Here is a 19,199-nt window from a genome sequence, read left to right on the forward strand (position 1 = left end):
GGCTGCCGTTTTCTCTGACAGTTTCAATCAAAATTAGAAATGCTACTCTGGGAGACTGAGATAACTAATAGTGCTGCCTGTTGTGCAGTTAGTTTACAAAACACGTTATTCATGGTTACATACAATTTTAGACTGATGTGGGCCAAAGCCTAGCATAGCCTGTAACGTTATTATGATGGACACATTTTATGAGTTAACTTGACTTTAAGTGACTTACAGGCAGTGTTGGTCAAGTTACTTGAAAAAAGTAATCAGTAACTAATTGCTGATTATTTCCCCCCAAAAGTAATCCCATTACTTTACTGATTACTTATTTTCAAAAGTAATTAATTACTTAGTTACTTTTTAAAAACATGATTTACAACCTGAATAGGTGATAAAGCGATAGATCTTTCAGCCCAATTCTACTTTTTCCGCATAATTCATCATACAAAATGTAATCAAATGGAAAAGTCTCTTTTTAAAACTTGTTTTATTAGTTTTAATCTTTTAACTTTATGCATGAAGCAAAAATTTAATTATATGCAACATTCTCTGACTGGAAGAAATTTGTTTAACATTTAAACCTATTTTCTGCACATTCCAGCACATAAAATAAAATATTTTTTTGTGTTTACACTCACTCTTTCAAATAGATGCAAGTAAAACACAGCAGAAAATAAATAAAATCAAAGACTAGCGGCCCTGTTGCTCTATTTTCACCTGTAAAGCAGGACTGGGGTAGGCGGAGGTTTACCCTGGTGCAGGTGTGCTGCAGCTAGTGATGGGTAGATGAGGCCTCGTGAAGCGTTTCAGCACATTCCCCAAACTGTATCGATACTGTGTCGACACAATGTTGCTGTTTTGCTCCATACTGACACCTGCTGGACCTTAAATATCATTGCAGGCAACTTACTTGAGACTCACAACAGACACTGATTCAATGACCTCGTCATACTTGTACACTGTAAGGTACTTTCCATGGAATCATTTTATATCTTTTACATTTCAAATATTGTAGACATCTATAAAATATATTGTGAATGACACTAAGTGAAAATTAAAATGAAAGTATTGTGAATGTAATATTACCCATTTGACTCAGAGTTTATTATAAAATTCTATTCAGAAAAATAAGTTTATCCAATGTTTTTTGCATTCAGTCTATTGCGTTTTTTTTGACACCATTTCCCCAGCTTTGGAAAACTCACAGGCACAGATGAAGATGGGGTACACAAAAAAACTGTAAAGTCAGGTGGAAAAAGTTCTGATAAGATGTCTTCCTCATCCCCAGTACCTTAAAGGATCCTCTGATCTTGGAATGTTTCTCTCCAACACTCTCCACAATACTAAGGGGTTGGCAGTCCCTTCTAATAAAATTCAGGACTGCCTGGTCCAGAACAGTCTTCCTAGATGCTTGATTTCAAAATAATAAAACACATATTAATAAAAAAAAAATGATGATAAAGCTGTTCAGTGTCAATATAGCCCGACCTGTGTTCATTCTCGGTGTGTTTGTCTCCTCATTTTCATGTTTGGGTTCTCTGTAATGCCTAAACATTAAGGAGGTGCTTTTGTTTGTGTAAGAAAGCGCCGCAGAACAGATGCGACATTTAACCTGCATAAAATGAAATAAATAATTTACACTTCAACTCACATTGCTGTTTTTCCTATTCTGATAGATTACACTGAAACAAAGACAGACAAACTATTACCTTCTTTGCAGTTAAAACATCAAAATGATCCCACACAGCAGAAACATTTCTTTTTCTTTCGGGCTCCATTTTGTTATGGAGAGATGTGTTTTGTTTTGTTTTTTAATCTTTGCGAGAGTAATTTCATGGTTTTTTTTTGTGGTGACTCATTCCATTGGCAGATGCGGATGCGGTACTTTTTAAACACAGTTTGGCGCGCTTTTTATGGAATCAAACTCAAAGTAAGGTCAGTACTTCCACGCTTTAAACGCTGCACGCTCATACTCTCTCCCGCACTCGATATATTATCCATTGTTGATCTGCACACAGCTGTTGTCACGAACGTCGCACTCACTTACGTCACTGTCATGAGACATTCTCGCAAAAAAATCACGGTTTTAGTAACGCAGTAACGCAGCGTTCCTACGGAAAAGTAACGGTAATCTAATTACCGTTTTTGCAATAGTAATCCCTTACTTTACTCGTTACTTGAAAAAAGTAATCGGATTACAGTAACGCGTTACTTATAACGCGTTACTGCCCATCTCTGCTTACAGGTTTCATTGAAAAATACTTTCTTATATCCAGGTTCTTCCTTTTTGCTGCCATCCTCCTCTCTTCCTTGCAGCGCAGGTTTGCCGCTGCTAAAACTAAACAGAGCTCCCTGAAAGGCACAGCCAATCACATTGGCCATATTTGTCACATGATGTAGGACTCCAATAGAGAACGTAATTTAACTCTTTCTGCACCGCTGGGTGAATGAGACGTTGACAGATCTTTTTTTTTCTTTCTATCGGGTTTGTTTTTCTTTACTTGCAGAGATCAAATTATTGGTGGAGACAATTCAATAATAGCTGGATATTGGTGGGGACGTGTCCCTTCCGTCCATGCCAAATCTACGCCCTTGCTTTATGCATTTGTTTATTTTAATCATTTTACCATATTTAATTGAACAAAACTGCAACGTGTCATTTTCACTTTAAAAAAAAAAAAGTAAAGCCATCTTTATTTCGTCACTGTGGCATTCTGTTACATTCAATCATTAAAATCTGACCTGTGAAAATTTGACTTTGAAGTATACATTTTATAAGGTCCTACATGGACCCACATCTTTTAAATGATTTTACTATTTTACTACTACTATTTTACTTTAGAGAGAAAATGGAGTCTGGAAAAAGAAAATAGTTCAGTGTAATGTTTTACTTTTCAATTATTAGAAAATTAGACCTTATTCTATATTACTAAACTTAAACACATACATACACACAGATTCAAACATAACAAAACATAAAAAATAGACTATTCAAAGGTATATATTTTTATTACATTTTCAAAACATATTTCTTTGAAAGCCATGAGTACAGTGAGAAATATGTTGCAGAAATACGAAGCAAAACTCATTAAATGCAGGATAATCCAGATTTAGACACTAAACTAATATAACTAGCTAAATAAACTAGATGTTAAAAAGCTTAACAGCTAACTGTAAAACAAATAAAAACTACACTAACTAATTTTGGTTGCCAACAAGAAATTAATAAAACACAGAAATTATTATTATTATTAATAAACCTACTCTGTAAACCTGTAATTACACTCAAAACTCAAAAACAAGAAAAAAATTAATCAAAGACTAAATGCTACAATAACTCTGATTCAGACAGATTGAGTAAAAGCACATTACTGCTGTTATTTTTATATTAACTACTATTTCTTCTTTATCTACAGCTGCAAACATGTAGTATTTTTCAGGTATGAATCCAGCTTTACTTTTACTGTTTTTCACAGTAAACTCAGTAAAGTAAATGTCCATAATAGAGTTCACTGATGGTCACTGTCAGAGTTAAGGTCTCCCACTTTAAAGACAACAGGACCCTGAATGGTGAAGCCCAGATAGAAAAGCGTCGTTGGCAGTGCTGGTTCAGGTGGTTGAGCTTCTGTTCTTGCCTTTATTTTCTGGTCTCCTACACAAACACACACTTCCTGTTCTTCATGCTCCTGTGACTCTGCAGAAGAACTCGGCTCTGTCTGGACCGGAAGAAGGATATCTCTGATTTCTGGAATGTGCCACACTTTCCCTCTGAGCCACAGATCATTGATCCGCCTCATCTTCTCCTTTTTATTTTGTTTATCCTTTAACTCAGCGTCCACCTTCTCCTCCACTATTGCATCCAGCCTGGATTTGTGGATCCATTTGCTCAGTCCGGAGCCTTTTCCCAGAAAAAACAGTGGCAACAAGTAACGTCCTCGCAGGTACTTGGCATAGTTGGCTTTCTTAAATGTGTCCTCCATGAATGTGACATACTGTTGCAGGTTGAGGTCAAACATGTTGTCAGCAGGAAGTTGTGCAGGTTCCCCAGGTTCTTTGTCTCGTTCCTCAACAGTGTTCGTATCCTCCCAGGTTGAGTCTGCTGACTTACTGTCCTTTGTCGCCTTTTGTCCGACTTCTTCATCGTCCTTGTTTTGCGGCACCTGAAGCTGATTTTCAGGCCAAAACAACATCAGCACCAAAAGGTAAAACTCAGGTCTAATACTTCCTTCTTCTCTGCCCAACAATGTGTGAATGATCATTTGGAGTTCATTCACTGGGCTGAGTTTAGGAGAATCTGGCATCTTGTTGCTTAAGAGGATGTTGGAGAGGATGTACCTCTCTGCTAGTTTGATATCTTCAACATTTTCCTCGTATGCAGCCTTCAGACATTCTTGAATTTTCTCTAAATCAGACACAGTTTTTTCAGGTTCCTCAAATTCAGCACGTCTTCCCTTTGACATGAAAAGTCCATGGTTCAGGAAATCAAGGAGGCCTGGAAAGCTGGTATCCTGAAAGGCTGCTACTCTTTTGTTTGTGTAGTGCTCATAACAGAGTGCAACATCGCTCCAGAAGTAATGTGGCTCCAAGGTACTCATGCCTGGTTTGGAGTAGGTTAGATACCATTCAAAAAAGTTGAACTCCTCTTCAACTTTTGTTTTTATATCTGGATAAATATTTGCAGGGGAGTAGTTGGGTTTCTCAAAAGCTAACTTTGCGACTTGAATGAAACCAAAGCGCCCTCTGTTGTTGAAGGTATCCGACCTGCTTTCAGCATCAGCTGCCTCCATCGTCTCTGAGAGCGCTTCATTCTCAGCTTTCTCCTCCACATCTTTAAATGCTTGGAAGGCCTTTTGTGCCTTTTTTAAAATATCCTGACCAGCATCAATGAAGCGTTTCTTATAAACTTGTGCCAGAGTGTCAGCCATGTAAGAGTTGTTTGGAGCTCTTTCAATCGCCTTTTCCGCCCATTTTTCAGCCCTAGTCGTATCCTTTGCCCATTCTTCAGCTTTTGTTGTATCCTTCTTATGATACAGACGAGCAATTGTTTGAGGAAAAATAGGATTCGTTTCAAATTTTTCTGATGCACATTTCAGTACAGAGACAGCATGGTAAAACCTCTCTTTTTTCTTAATATCCCTGATCAACTTTGAGAATTTCTCTTGACCATCCTCCCCCATTTCTCTCTTTGTTAGCAAATCTTTGACGTATTCGGCAATTCGTAGTTCACTCTCAGCTCCACATAGTAAGTGCATTAATTTTTTCACTGTAGTGCTTCTGTTAATCTTCAAAACATGCAGCAGCTCCACAGATCTCTGTGCAATCACTGGGTGAATTATTGTCACATGTTCAGGGTCTGGACTGATCAAAAAGGTGAAAGGCTCCATTCGTTCTTCAAAGGGAGGGCCTCCATGGATTAGATCAGGTGGTCCAAGGATCTGTTGACACTCATCCATACGGAGGTAAGAATTAGGAACATATGCGTTCAGCAGCACCAACAAAGTGAACAGCTGTGTGTTTTTGAACTCTGGGTTTTGTTTCACATACTCTGAAATGCACAGTTTCCAGAAGTTATTACATAAAACTTCTGCTTCCACATCTTCACTGATGTCAGCCGTCTCAGTTTCTGCTGTATTTAGGTTCATTGCAATGAGTTCAAACTTCAAGAGATGAAATTTATGTTTATTTTCTTTATTCCTTCTGTTACCGAAATCAGACACCTGGAGAAGTGAGGATGAGATGGATGTAAATGATCTATTCATTTTAAAATATATATTTACCAAATAGATAATATTGTACATAATTTAAACATATATTGAGTGACAAAATAGATCTTGACAACCACACAGATAGATGTATACAACTTCTGTTACTTCCAACATTTAAGCTTTTACACAATATAATTTCATATAATTATTGCTTGAAAAATGGGAGCTCTAAGGTTTTCTGCATTTCATAAATCTCTCAGCTGTCATGTGATCAGCACTTTCTGATTAACATACGATTGCAATAAGTTTTGCTCTGAACAACCAAAAACTTTTTCAACACATACTTTTCTAAAGAAAACAGTGAAAACACTGTTTTCTTTAGAATTTGGAAAAACAAAAAAATCAGTGTGATATTCAATCTTACATTTACCAGAGTGGTGAAGTAGAGTTATAAACTTTTCATAATAACTTTGAAGTCTGCCTGCTAATTTGGCTGTATGGATAGCAATGACAATTTGTTGGTTGACTTCTTGTACATAGTAATAAAATACAAACAATATAATATACTGTTTAGGAAATTAGAAGAAAGCTTCTTTTCTGACAGTGAATGAACAGAGAGACTGCACCAAAGTCCAGTGTGTAGTAAAAAATAGTTTTTTTTTTAACTCAAAGTCAAGAAAAACCTGCACTAATAGAGTCAACTATTGTTTAGGTACTTTGCCAATAAACCATAATAAACAAGATTACATCTTTTTTGTTTTATATCATACATTATTACATGTGACATTTGTTACTTCTGTTAAGTGTACAGTAGTAGCACATGTTATAAACCCCGCAAAAAACATGTATGTGTACTCTGAAATCTTTTACAAACAAGCAACTAATATTTCTGCCTACTCACCTGTTAAGAGACCTGTTGGAGCTGCAGCAGGTGTGTGGATGAGTGGAGAGCACAAGATTGAAATTTAAACAAACCGAGCCACGCCTGCTGCATACTGCACATTCCCGTCTCTGTGGTGTTACGTATATATTTCATTGTGCTGAGAGTGATTTCATCTCGTCTTGGTGATCAAACATGTTAGTGAGACAATTGTATTAATGCTTGTGCATGACTAAAAATACCTTCAATGCCTCGCACATGTTTCAGCAGAAATGAAAATGAAACTGAAAAGTGATGTTTTCTTGTAAATAGTTTGCCTGTCATGTGTTTTAGGTTTTAAGTTACAATAATATAATGCTGTATCATTAAGGTGTTGGTTTTATTATCAAATCATTAAGATAAATGTCTGAAAACAATAAATAGAGAGAATAGACTGCACAGCAAACTATCAAATCTAGCACAGTTCATCAATGAAAGTCAGTAAAGTCCTCCTCATCACAATCAGCTCATTTCAGATCTTTATTTATTTATTTTAATAATTTTACTATATTTGATTGAACAAAACTGCAAAATGTCATTTTCATTTTTTGAAAATTATCAGCCATCCTCTATTCATCTCGTCTGCAATCAAGATCTAGTAACTGTGAAGCCCATATGAGCACACTGAAGTCATTGTCATGTTTGAGATGTGGCTTAAATTCCAGAAAAGTCAAGTAAGTGGACCTAATGTTAAGATTTTTTCTTGCCCTACATAAAACAGAAATATACTCAAACAAACTACTTATTTACTGTTATTTAAAAGAAAACAATACAGTACAGACCAAATCAATCCTTGCACATACATAACAGCACTTGATGAATCTGACTTCTGTGACCTTCTGCTACTTGAGAATTGCCTGTATTTAAAATAAAAACAAGAGTAAACATTTATCAAGGATGACATTTAGGAATATTAAGATGTGAACAAAGAGGTTTAATTTGCAGTAAAACAAAAGTCAAAGAGTAGCAGGTTGGGCTGGGTTGTCACAACAGTGAAAGCTGACGGTCAGTTCATTGTCTTTACCTATGTGCAGGTAAGCTAGTGTCATTGGTTCTGAATTTGGAAGTGCATACTGTAGTGCTGTGCATGGGCCTGATGTGTTGCATTTGTTTTGTCTTGTCCAGAGAGTGATGGAACTAGAAGCAGATGCAATGGGACATGAGCTACTTTTTGTGGATGAGGCCGGTTTTAACCTCAGTAAAACCAGGAGACGTGGCAGGAACATTATTGGACACCGTGCCATCATCAATGTCCCAGGACAACGTGGTGGTAACATAACCATGTGTGCAGCTATAAGCCAACACCTTGTGTTGTTCACCATCATGCAACCATAGGCCCATACAACACTGCACACATTATTGCATTCCTGGACACCTTGCATGACATACTCACTGTTCAGAGACCAGAGCAGACCCGATATGTCATCATGTGGGACAATGTTAGTTTCCATAGGGCTGCTTTGGTCCGCAACTGGTTTACAGACCACCCATCCTTCATGGCACTCAACCTCCCTCCATACTCTCCATTCTTAAATCCCATCGAGGAGTTCTTCTCTGCCTGGCGCTGGAAAGTGTACGACCATCATCCTCATCAACAGGTAGCCCTTTTACAGGCAATGGAAGAGGCATGTGGAGATATTGACCAGGCATCATATCAGGCCTGGATACGGCATTCAAGGAGATATTTTCCCTGGTGCCTTGGACTGGAGGATATCGCATGCGATGTGGACGAAATTTTGTGGCCAGACCCAGAAAGATGACATGATGTAGACTGATTGTCTTTTTTTTCCTTTTTTTTGTGAAATTCCTGTTTTGTGTTCTGACTTTGTCTTGGTTTTGATGAGTGTGAATAAACACCAATACTTGAAGTTTGGATCCTTGTATGTTTACATGACACTATGACAAAAATGTGACCTCAAATTGACCTCTGTACACAGAGAAAGCAAAAGCCAGATGTGTTTTGTATTCATACCATCAGTGTGCAGTTGGCGCATTGTGTGCTTAGTAGATGATGTCTTGTGTGTACTGTTTGATACGAAAACACCATTTTTACGAAGGTGTGAAGAGTTAATCTAGCTGTGTTCGCTTTTGCAAGGGAACTACAATGTTTTGATAATTGGGTGACAGGTTTTCTTATTTGTGTGTAGAGTTTTGCAAAAATAGCCAATAGTTACAAAAAATGTGCTTAAGCAATCAGAAAAAACTGTAAGAAGAGTTACAAAACATCAAGTTAGTTAAAGACGAGGTCTTTCAAACCCAATTCTCCCTTAGACAACACAAAGAGGGACACCTAAATTAACAGTTGGGTCAAAACCACCGACCTGAAAAATTTATGAAAACAACAACTTCTTCAAAGCAGTGGCATGACATAATGCGATAATGCAAGAATGAGGTGATGTAGGCGTTTCAAACTGATACTGTAGCTGTATCTACTGAAAATCTCACCTCTAGGTTGCCTCGACCCAAGGTCAAGGTCAGAGGTCAAGTATATTGCAAATTTGTGAATGTGATAACTTGAGGTGATGTAGGATTCTGAAGTTGATACCACAGGTGTATCTGCTAGAAGGCTAAGGCATACCAGTGGCATTTACACTGGCATTATTTTTATTTCCTTTTAGGAGGTTAATTACATTACTAACTGACCTGGAAAGAATGGATAAACTAATATACTCGATTGTAGTTTCTCTTGCAAACTTTTAAACAGTCCCTTTGTAAGTAGGTTTCAAGCTGATGGTGCAAAAGTACTTGCCTTGGAGTCTTTTCTTCTGCCTTTAATACCACCTTTTTTGTCATGTAAACCTATACTTCATGTCTACCTGCAACAAGTCCCATTTGTCTCATTACATGGAATATAGAACTTGCTGATGGAGACATCAGAGAAAGACATGAGAGAAAAGGATTATCGACTGAGCCACTTGAACAGGCTGAATAAACTGAATAACTGAAGTACTTGATATACTCTCTTGTTTGGTCCAGTGGCTTCCAAAAAGCTAGCCTCAACCCATCTGCAGCATTTATATTTAAATACATTTTAGAGACATTTTCATTATTGAACTTTTACTTGTAATAGCAGTTTGGCTATTTTATAAGATAATAATGCTAAACACTTCCTCCAGTGTTTCTCCAGGACCTAAATTAAAAACCTCTGACAGTACCAGAAAATCCAGCAGGCATGTTCACGGGTTAACAATAAGAAACGAAAGTGAAGAAATGCAGTGGTAGTAGGTTTCATTATGTGAAAGAACGAAAACTTTAAATACCTTAAAGTAAGTATGTTAATAGAAATTTCTTTCATGTTAATCAAATTAATTTAGTAACTGACCATCATTTTTTACACTGTAATTACAGTTTTAGAAAGTTATGCGTTAATAATTTGCATGACCTCTTGTCAGTAACATTTGTGTTCATATGAACTCACCCCACCCTTTACCAGAAATGACCAACCTTTCCAGTAAAACAATACTGTTGCATCAAAGTAGGAAAATAAATGTCTAAAGTCATTGTAGCTATTTTCACCCATTAATTTCCATGGACACCAAATATACAAGATTTGACTTTTAGCCTTTTCTGAGACCTTTCATGACTAAATTCTTCTTAATTTTCTTCCATCTAAATATTTTAAATAGCCTCTTTTCCAAGTATGTCCTAACTTGATTCCTTCTAACATTTTGATCATAGCATACTGCTCACTTTGGCATTCACAGTCTAATGCTGATGGATATGTGCATACACCCACACACCTATCTGGGTGTGGCATGTTGCTCTATACTATATAAAACAGCTGCTTCCCAGATTGTAGCTCATACTTACCAGATACGGATAGGCAGAAAATCTGAGAGGAGTTCAGCAACATTTGCAAGAACTGGAAGACAAGGTAAGAAAAATCTGTTTGAATTTGCAACAGAAGGATGGTAATTTTTTTTTACAAATGTGATGCTGTAAATGTGTATCTTGACCAGTGATGGGAATAACGGTGTTACAAGTAACAGCGTTACTAACGGCGTTACTTTTTTCAGTAATGAGTAATCTTACTAATTACTATTCCTATCGTTACAACGCCGTTACCGTTGCTAACAAGTAAATCCGGTGCGTTCGCGTTACTATTTTTCAACAAACAGACGGTTGAAGCTGTCTTCAGTTCAGTTGCACAGAAGTAGCTGTAAGTAATCTGGGCGCTACAGCTTTAAGCAGCTCTTGTGGGCAGCAATCACTTTCTGCCCGACGATCACTTTTTGGCACAACACCTGGAGTTAAGGGGGCAAAACAATCGCATGAGTGCTGCAGTTTGACTGAGGAAGAATAAAGTAGTCGTGGTAAGCCAATCACATGACCACTTCGAGATGACAAAGCAAACAAGGTGATATATACCAGTTTTTAAATTGTGTTGATAGGCCACGTAAAACCAGTCATGATAAACAATATATATGCAGCGTTTTTTCCTCAATAGTTTTGTCACGTTTAACATCTAAGGACAGCGCTGGCAAGCACTCTCTGCTTATGAGCAAAAAAAACCCCCAAAAAACCCAAAAAACCCTGCCCTTCTGGAAAAATGCACCATGTCGAACAATCAAAAAAGGATATGGCAACATGACATTTGGTTGTTTAGGAAGAGGGAAAGTTTTAGGAGTGACGGCGAGAGAGTGAGTGAGAGAGCACAAAAAGAGAGAGAGCGAGTTTTGATATGTGAGAGATTTGTGACGTTTAGCGTATTTGGAGTGTGTAGTTAATGTGTTGTCTTGTGTAGTTAGCGTGTAATGTTGTGGATAGTTTTGTGTTGTGTATCAGAACAATGAGGCGACTGCTGTCTCCAGGTAGAAACAGCAGTGATACACCTGCTGCTGTCAGACCTGCAGGTATCAGGCTGTGATGTTGAAATGTTGAAGGTGAAATGTGGAGGGAGAATCAAAAGTAGTTAAAAATGGCCAATTAATACCCTGGACCCCAGAGGGTTAAACGTTTTTTTTTTAAGTAAAGCAATAGTTACTTTTCAAGTAATTAATTACTTTAAGAATCTTGTAACTCAGTTACTAACTCGGTTACTTTTTTTGAAGAAGTAACTAGTAACTCTAATTAATTACTTTTTCAAGGTAACTTGCCCAACACTGATCTTAACACAAAGAGTGCTGCAGATAGTAATGCCACTCTGTGATTTGCACTATGCAAAATGTTTTCCCATGTAAAATTCCAGAGTTTAGGATATTACTAGAGACTTCAAAGCCCATAAAAACAGAACAGAAATATACCATTTGTTATATGTACACAATAATATACACAATATATACACAATAATGATTGCAACCATGTGCAATCATTATTGTGTATATATTGTGTATATTACTATTTTCCTTTGAAACAGTTGCTTCAAAGAAAAGACCAGATCTGAGATAACGGGCAGTCAGTTGCATCTTCTAATCAACTTTTGTGTGTCAAAGGGTATAAAATTGCAATAACTCGGTCACCTATCAGTTTTTGATTGAACTGAGTGGCAATTACATGCAGTCAGTTCAGTTCCTACTAAGGCTGTATTTCTGCTGCCTGTACTGCTCCTTTAGGCTCAAACAACAGTTCAGACTAAATTACTTTCATTTTCTAACATTCATTACAGAACAGGACACTTAAAGCTGAAGATGGCAAACACACCAGCCCTGTCCACTGCTAAAGGTGGGGAAGTATATGTTGGGAGTGAATTCAGAGATTCCTGCACAATGTTGGATGTTCTCCATGCAAATCAGTTTGAAGGAGAAACTTTTGATCTAGGACTCACAGGGAAGACAGAAGAGAATTTTTACAGAGGGGCCCCACCTCAGTGGTTAAACTTCTACATCAGTGACCAGGCAGAGTCCCTTGGGACTGCTTTTATCAAACGAGATGGATATGAGAAACTGAGGGAACAAATTAAGAAAAAGAGAAAATTTCCAGGGATATCAACTGTAAAACTGTCACACCAACCGGGATGTGGAGGAACTACAATGGCCATGCAGGTGATGTGGGACTTGAGAAAAACCTTCAGGTGTGCTGTGTTAACTGGCTCCACCTTGGAGTTGCAGGGCTTAAAAGTTGCAATGGAGGTTGTCCAACTTTTCACAGCAGGCAGTCAAAACCACCAGAACACTGTGCTGTTGTTAGTGAATGATAACAAAATCCTGGAAGATCTCCAGAACAGCATTATGATGACAGTTGCTGAGCAGAAGATAGTTACTCATATGCCTGAAAAACAATGCACCTCAACAGAGTGACCACGTTGTCCTAAAGAACACACTCTCAGACAATGAGAAGGAAAAATTTGATAAGAAAAAGGAAGAGCTTCAAAGCAGGTACAAAGATAAATGTGAACAGTTTCATGGTTTTAACATAATGCAAAGTAATTTCTCTCAGGACTACGTCAGGGAGGCATGTGCTGCATTAGAAAATTGCAAAAAAAACAAATCAGTCACTGAAGCTTGCTGCCATCCTATCCCTGCTGAATGCCTATGTACCAGGTTCATATCTCCTGGAGTCTCAGTGCCTGGACTTCCTCAGTCAAGAAAAGTGCAATGATCTTTTACTGGAGGATCAAATGCAGCCTTCTAATCATCTCATCATCACATTCCAAGAAGATGGAAGAGCTGAGAAAAAAGTCCGCATGGCTCACACTATGATAGCACAATATTGTACTGAACTGTTGGCTGATGAAGGTGTGACCAGAAGTGACACAACAAGAAACTTCTTGAACAATTTTTGCAGTGATGAGATTCCTCTGTGGTTGTTTGGTTTTGTCAAAGACATGTTAACCAAAAGAGAAATGAAAAAAGAAGAACAGGAAAAGTTTTCTAGACTAATTCTAGACATTGAAAAGATGGAGGGGAACGAGCAGTGTGCAACAGTTTTAGAGGAGGCCTCATATACATTTGATCAAAATCCAAATTTTCCACAAACTCTTGCTCGCTTTTATTATATAGAACAAGAAAGCTACAATCCGGCAGAAATGTGGGCAAAAACAGCAATAGAAAGAGATCCTCAAAATTCATTTGTTGCTGACACACTTGGCCAAGTCCATAAGAACCACCTAATGAAGCAAAAGGTTTCTGGTGAACCAAGAGAAATTTTGCACCTGGCCGAAAAAGCCATTAAAGCTTTTGAAAATGAAGAAAAACTTGCTGAGAATGAAGTACAAGAAATGAGAGAACATGGCAACGCAAACATCTCACAGTTTTATAACTACAGAGGGCTTTTTGGTTACCTGCGGGTCTGCAATACTCTGTATGACAAACTTGTCAGGCCAAGTAAAATCTGGAAAAATGTTCTCACGAAAAAAGTATCGAAGAGCTCTGCCCTCAAATCACTTGAAGATAACGAACTCCTCGAATTCCGTGATTACATTAAAAGACTTAGAGATGAAGCTAAGAAAAAATTGATTTTCTTTGAAAACTTTCTGGCTTATTCAAAGACTAACATGGAGAAAGATGATCCTGAATATATATTTGATGACACCTCAGAGTGCTACCAAAAGTATGTTGGAGACACAACTGCAAAACAACTCATCGAGATGTTTAAGAAAAGAAACTTAGATGACCAGTCTGTGGAAGTACTGTCATTTCTTGTCAAAGAATACACTCAAACAGAGCTCGAAGAAATATCTATGTGTCCAAGTGCAGATTCAGAGACAGCTCTGGTCAACAACATCCTCGCACGATTTGAAAGAAAAATGCCCCTGAGTGACAGAGACCCACCTGAGCTGCACATGTTCGCCCTCCTCTGGTACTGGCCTGAAAATCAAGGCCAATGTGTTTTTGACCTCAGTGAGTTAACTCAGAAAATGCACAAGTCTTATGAAAACTCATATAAGAAGTACTTTCGAGCCAGGTATCATCTACCCCTGTTTTTTATTGGAAAAGGTGAAGGTGTGAAGAGAATTGTTCACAGAAATGTTATTGAGAAACATCTGGAAGTGAGACCAGATTGGAGCGATAACTGGAAGAAAGAAGAAATCTTCAGAAATTCTGCTGTTCAAGAGCTCCTTCTCAGACTTAATGGAGAAGTAAGAAACTACAAAGTGTATACAAGAGTTGTGTGTGTGAGAAACAGCCTTTGGAAACCACGCTCAGTTACTTTTTACCTTGGATTTACCATCAGAGGTCCTGTGGCCTTTGACATTCAGAAAGAAGACACAGGTAAGAAAGCATAACAATAAAATTGCAGTGAAATAAAATTCGCTGTGAACAATGGCTGCTCATTATTAGTCATAGTGGTATAGTGGCCATGTTCATATTATGGTCATGAAGGGATAATTTTTCAGTTTGAAAAATGATTTGTAAAACGGCCACAAGATCTTGGGGTTATAACCTCAACATCTTGCTTTCATGGCAAACTCTAGAAAATTACTCTTCTTATGTATGTTGGTACATACTTTAAAAAATTAAAGCCCTGTTCCCTAGATATTCACTGTTCTGTTAATCTTAATGCCAACAGTATATGTTTGGTAGGAAACAAATACCAAACCGAAGACATTTAATATATCAACAGAAAGATTAAACATTGGATCAGTGCTTAATCAGTGTAGCATCAAGTTCTAAATAAAAAATATGAAATGTAAAGATGTTTACAAACACATTCTTTCTACCAAGATTAAATATTTCTATAAAACATCAACTTGTCTTTTTAATAATAAACATCCATTGTTGTGTTTTTTAATTCATTTTATGCTTACTGATCGTCACAGATGAGAGTGTCGTGGATAACTGTGGGACAACTCAGACCAATGATGTGAAAGAGACCAAAGATAATGAGGGACATTAAAGTGTGTTAATCCTGCTCAAAATCTCCATAGGAAGGAGAATCCAAGACTTCTTATATTTTTGGTATTTAAGTTTTTGGTTGTAGAGGCAAAACCTAAAGGACAAATGTGCTGTAACTTTGAAAATCTCTGTGTTATGGTCGTTTTTGTTTTAGAGAAAAATTAAAAAAAATTCAGCATTTAATTTGAAAATTTTTGCTGCACATAAACAGTAAACTTAATATTTTTCTGGTGCTAGAGCATTTTTAGTCATGGATGTATTATCTCAGATTAAAGAACAAACTTTCTAATTCTTAGAGAGAATCTAGCTATTAAAACTTGTTTGCATAGTGTCTACTTAATATTGTGTTCATGGGTTTGTGACATTTATGAAAGTTTTGATGTAGTAAAGTCAAAATACTTTGTCAAGAAACACCTCAAATGATTTTTTTTATATTTTAATTTTTTCTTTTATCAATCTCTAAACTAATTTTTTTTTTTGAAAACATGACATAAGATGAGTGAAGCATAACTACTTAACCAATTAAAGCCTTTCAGAGTTTTGAAGATCAGATTTTTTTTTAAGATTTTGAAAATGGTAGATTTATATGATGCAGTTTTATGTTTTGCTTCTTTAAGCATTAAAACATGAAATAGCCTGTATGTGCTATTCACTTCATGGTTTTATTATGTATTTATCAAAGGGGTTTCTTTTTTTCATTGTGTTGCGGTTTTTCACTGTTATAATATGTACTTTTTAGTTTAATTTTTCTTTAATTAAGATGAACATTATTGAGTAATAATAAAAAAAACAAAGGTTTTGTTTCTGCAGCAGCATTGAATCTGCATATTTGCATCCTGAATTTAATCTTGATTATGTAAATCAATATTAAAATTACAATACATGACCATCTTTGTTTAATAATATTTTTTTACATTAATTTCAAATGTGTGTACAGCCTGTTAGTTAAGGTGAAATTGTTACTTGTTTTCAGTGTATTAGTATTTCTTATTAATGCTAATGTTATTCTCTGTTAATTAATTTGTCAAACAACAGAAAAAGAGAAACTGAAATTCTGCACTTAATATCAGAACAACATAATTTACTTGAATACTTGTGCCCATGGTAATCCTTCAGTGCAACTATGATATCTGACAGCTGAATAGATAGCCTACTTAGCCTGTTGATTTGTATGAACAGAGTAGCTTCAGAAGAAATCAAATTCTTGGCCTGAATAGTTTTTTTTAGTCAGCCACCATCTGCTGCTGATAATTACTTGTATACAATACTTTTGACTTGTGTATGAATAGATTTTTGGTGTCAGTAAAGGGACACATATCACATTAGTGATTTCGACTTTTGGTGTGAGTTTTCTGACTGCAAATTATCAAAAATATATTAAAAGCTTCCAAGTACAAACATGTTTGTACAAAACATTTACAAGAAGAGATTTGAAGAATTCAATAAGACTATTTCGAAAGCAAAATGGGGTGTTATTATCCAGTTGTGACAAAAAAAGCCATGTGAATGTAAATGGTTATTTCAATGCAGATGATTGAAAACCATTTGACTGAGGAATTTCAATAAATAAATGAATAGCTTCAAAGTGTTTACTCACAAATGACATGGAAAGTTGATGTCACAAAGAGTTTGGAGGTTTCAATAAGGTCAAGTTTAAGAATGCCCGACAGATTTATTAGACAGACGAGTCCCTCCAGCTACTTGCAAATCAGATTTGGTGTGCTGAGATGTGAAGAGGGAGGCAGGAAGTTGATTATTACTTAAAATCCATATGTGAACAGAAGCATACACACAACTGTCATTTGGATGTAGCCTTTTTTTTAACAAAAAAATCACAACTGACCTGTGTAAGGGAGTAAAAACACTTTATTAATTAAAAAAAAAAAAAAACATTGACAAGGACAGGTCATGCAGAAGAACTGAGCATGATTCATTGAGCTACAAATTTCAGTAAGGCTATCTGACAATTAGACTCCAGTGACCCATCATAGAAGAATGAGATCCCAGCAGTGGGAGGAGTGAGGATTACTCCCTGGAGTCTAGATGCTGGTGATAGTGAAGATAAAGATGATGAGGATGTTGGTTGCATGAATGAGAGTCTGAAAGACAGAATGACAGAAGAGCACTGAGATTTTAAACACAGAGAGCAGAAGACAGGCAGGAAAATGATTGGAGCAGAGTAATGATGTCAGCACTGAGTTTGCACCCCGATGAGTGATTACAGATGTTCCTTACTGAACTTACACATGAGCCTCATTTTTACTGAGGACCAGAAGTACGTGGGGCTCAACTCCCAGAGGACTGTGTGAAAAAAGACAGTTTTGCCACTGCACTCACAGCTGTGAACATTACACCTGCATCAGTTACACCGATAAGAAAAAAACCGTAAGAAAAAAATAAATAGCCTAAAGAAGGTGCTTTTATTGGTTCACTGTAAACTTGGTCACATCCTGCCCTCTGGAGCCTACATCAAAAACACTACTTTAATATCATAAATGAAACATTCTTTAACCCAACAGAGCCGCTGGTCCATCGAGTGGATGTCACGCTTTGACTCTATGCAACGTAGGATTAAGCTGTATGGTTGATATGTATTTAGGTGTAAATGTGTTAGTGATGCTTCTTTAAAAGTTGGCTTTGACTGTTTTCATGATGCTTCAAACAAATTTTTAACCTCTGCTGGTACTGAAAAGTACTGCAACCTAAGCATGCACGTTAATTTTATAGCTATAGATGAGGCAAAGCATAACCTCCACACAATAGACCAGCTGGTCTATTATACAATTTGCTGTGATATCAGGTTGCATTTTCTTTATGAGGCACTATATTCACAATCCCCCTTGAATTCCTAAGGTTTTTGAAGTTTCACTTTTTCCACAAACTCTCGCTCGTTTTATTATATTGAACTAGAAGACTACTACAACACAGAAATTTGGGTAAAGGAAGCAAAGCGGGGGGCTCATTAAAGTTCATTTGTTACAGATACACTAGGCCAAGTCCATAAGAGCCACCTGGAGAACACAACCATTTCTGCCAGACCAAGAGAAATTTTGAGACTGGCCCAGAGGGGATTGAAGCTTTTGAAGATGAAGAAAAACCTGCTAAAAATGAACATGTCAAAGGTAAACAAGAAAGGGCTGTTTGGTTATCTGGAAGTTTGCAGCCTGTGGTATGACAATCTTATCAGACAATGAACAACAATGAACTTTGGAAAAAAGTTCTCACCAAAACCGTGTGACTGGACTCGCCAAAGGAGCTTGCAAAGAAAAGCATCTGGACTTCTTTAAGTTGCCTGAAGACGTTTCACCTCTCATCCAAGACACTTCTTCAGTTCTAAGGTCAAATGGCCGAGAGTCCCAGATTTAAACCCTCTGCCATTTGACCTTGGAACTGAAGAAGCTTCTCGGATGAGAGGTGAAACGTCTTCAAGCAACTTAAAGAAGTCCAGACGCTTTTCTTTGCAAGCTCCTTTGACTACGATGACCTGGATGACTGAGAACCTTCACAGACACTGGACTCTGTCCGGAAATCCCCCAGAGATGAGAAACCTTTCGTGTTTATGGAGCTAGTAAACAGCCTCAGAGATATGTTTATGAAAAGGTTTTAATTGTTTTGACAGTCAAAAGATGGACTAAATGGCTCAAGAGTTGGGAGTTTGCCTTGTAATCGGAAGGTTGCCGGTTCGAGCCCTGGCTCGGACAGTCTCGGTCGTTGTGTCCTTGGGCAAGACACTTCACCCGTTGCCTACTGGTGGTGGTCAGAGGGCCCGGTGGCGCCAGTGTCCGGCAGCCTCGCCTCTGTCAGTGTGCCCCAGGG

The 19,199-nt window shown here is 37.2% G+C and overlaps 2 protein-coding genes across 2 annotated transcripts; one reads left to right on the forward strand and one right to left on the reverse strand.

Annotated features, from left to right (window-relative positions):
• Positions 1-2,682: 2,682 nt before the first annotated feature.
• Positions 2,683-6,698, reverse strand: LOC120437754 (sterile alpha motif domain-containing protein 9-like). The gene is made up of 2 exons (XM_039608299.1): positions 6,592-6,698; positions 2,683-5,702 (listed from the first exon to the last, which is right to left on the reverse strand). The coding sequence occupies exon 2, from the start codon at positions 5,625-5,627 to the stop codon at positions 3,495-3,497; it is 2,133 nt and encodes a 710-aa protein (XP_039464233.1). The 5' UTR covers positions 5,628-5,702; positions 6,592-6,698; the 3' UTR covers positions 2,683-3,494.
• A 6,129-nt stretch (positions 6,699-12,827) lies between these two features.
• Positions 12,828-16,272, forward strand: LOC116327249 (sterile alpha motif domain-containing protein 9-like). The gene is made up of 2 exons (XM_031748777.2): positions 12,828-14,759; positions 15,308-16,272. Exons 1-2 carry the CDS (start codon positions 13,166-13,168, stop codon positions 15,382-15,384), a joined length of 1,671 nt encoding a protein of 556 aa, XP_031604637.2. The 5' UTR covers positions 12,828-13,165; the 3' UTR covers positions 15,385-16,272.
• Positions 16,273-19,199: the final 2,927 nt, after the last annotated feature.

The sequence above is a fragment of the Oreochromis aureus genome, linkage group 3 (assembly GCF_013358895.1).
Source record: "Oreochromis aureus strain Israel breed Guangdong linkage group 3, ZZ_aureus, whole genome shotgun sequence".
NCBI lineage: Eukaryota > Metazoa > Chordata > Actinopteri > Cichliformes > Cichlidae > Oreochromis > Oreochromis aureus.

Excerpts from the sequence above, each read along its gene's own strand:
- LOC120437754 (XM_039608299.1), bottom strand. The coding sequence starts at position 5,627 with ATGAACCTAAATACAGCAGAAACTGAGACGGCTGACATCAGTGAAGAT.
- LOC116327249 (XM_031748777.2), top strand. The coding sequence starts at position 13,166 with ATGCAGCCTTCTAATCATCTCATCATCACATTCCAAGAAGATGGAAGA. Across the intron at positions 14,760-15,307 it reads CATTCAGAAAGAAGACACAG|ATGAGAGTGTCGTGGATAAC; the intron begins GTAAGAAAGCAT and ends TGATCGTCACAG.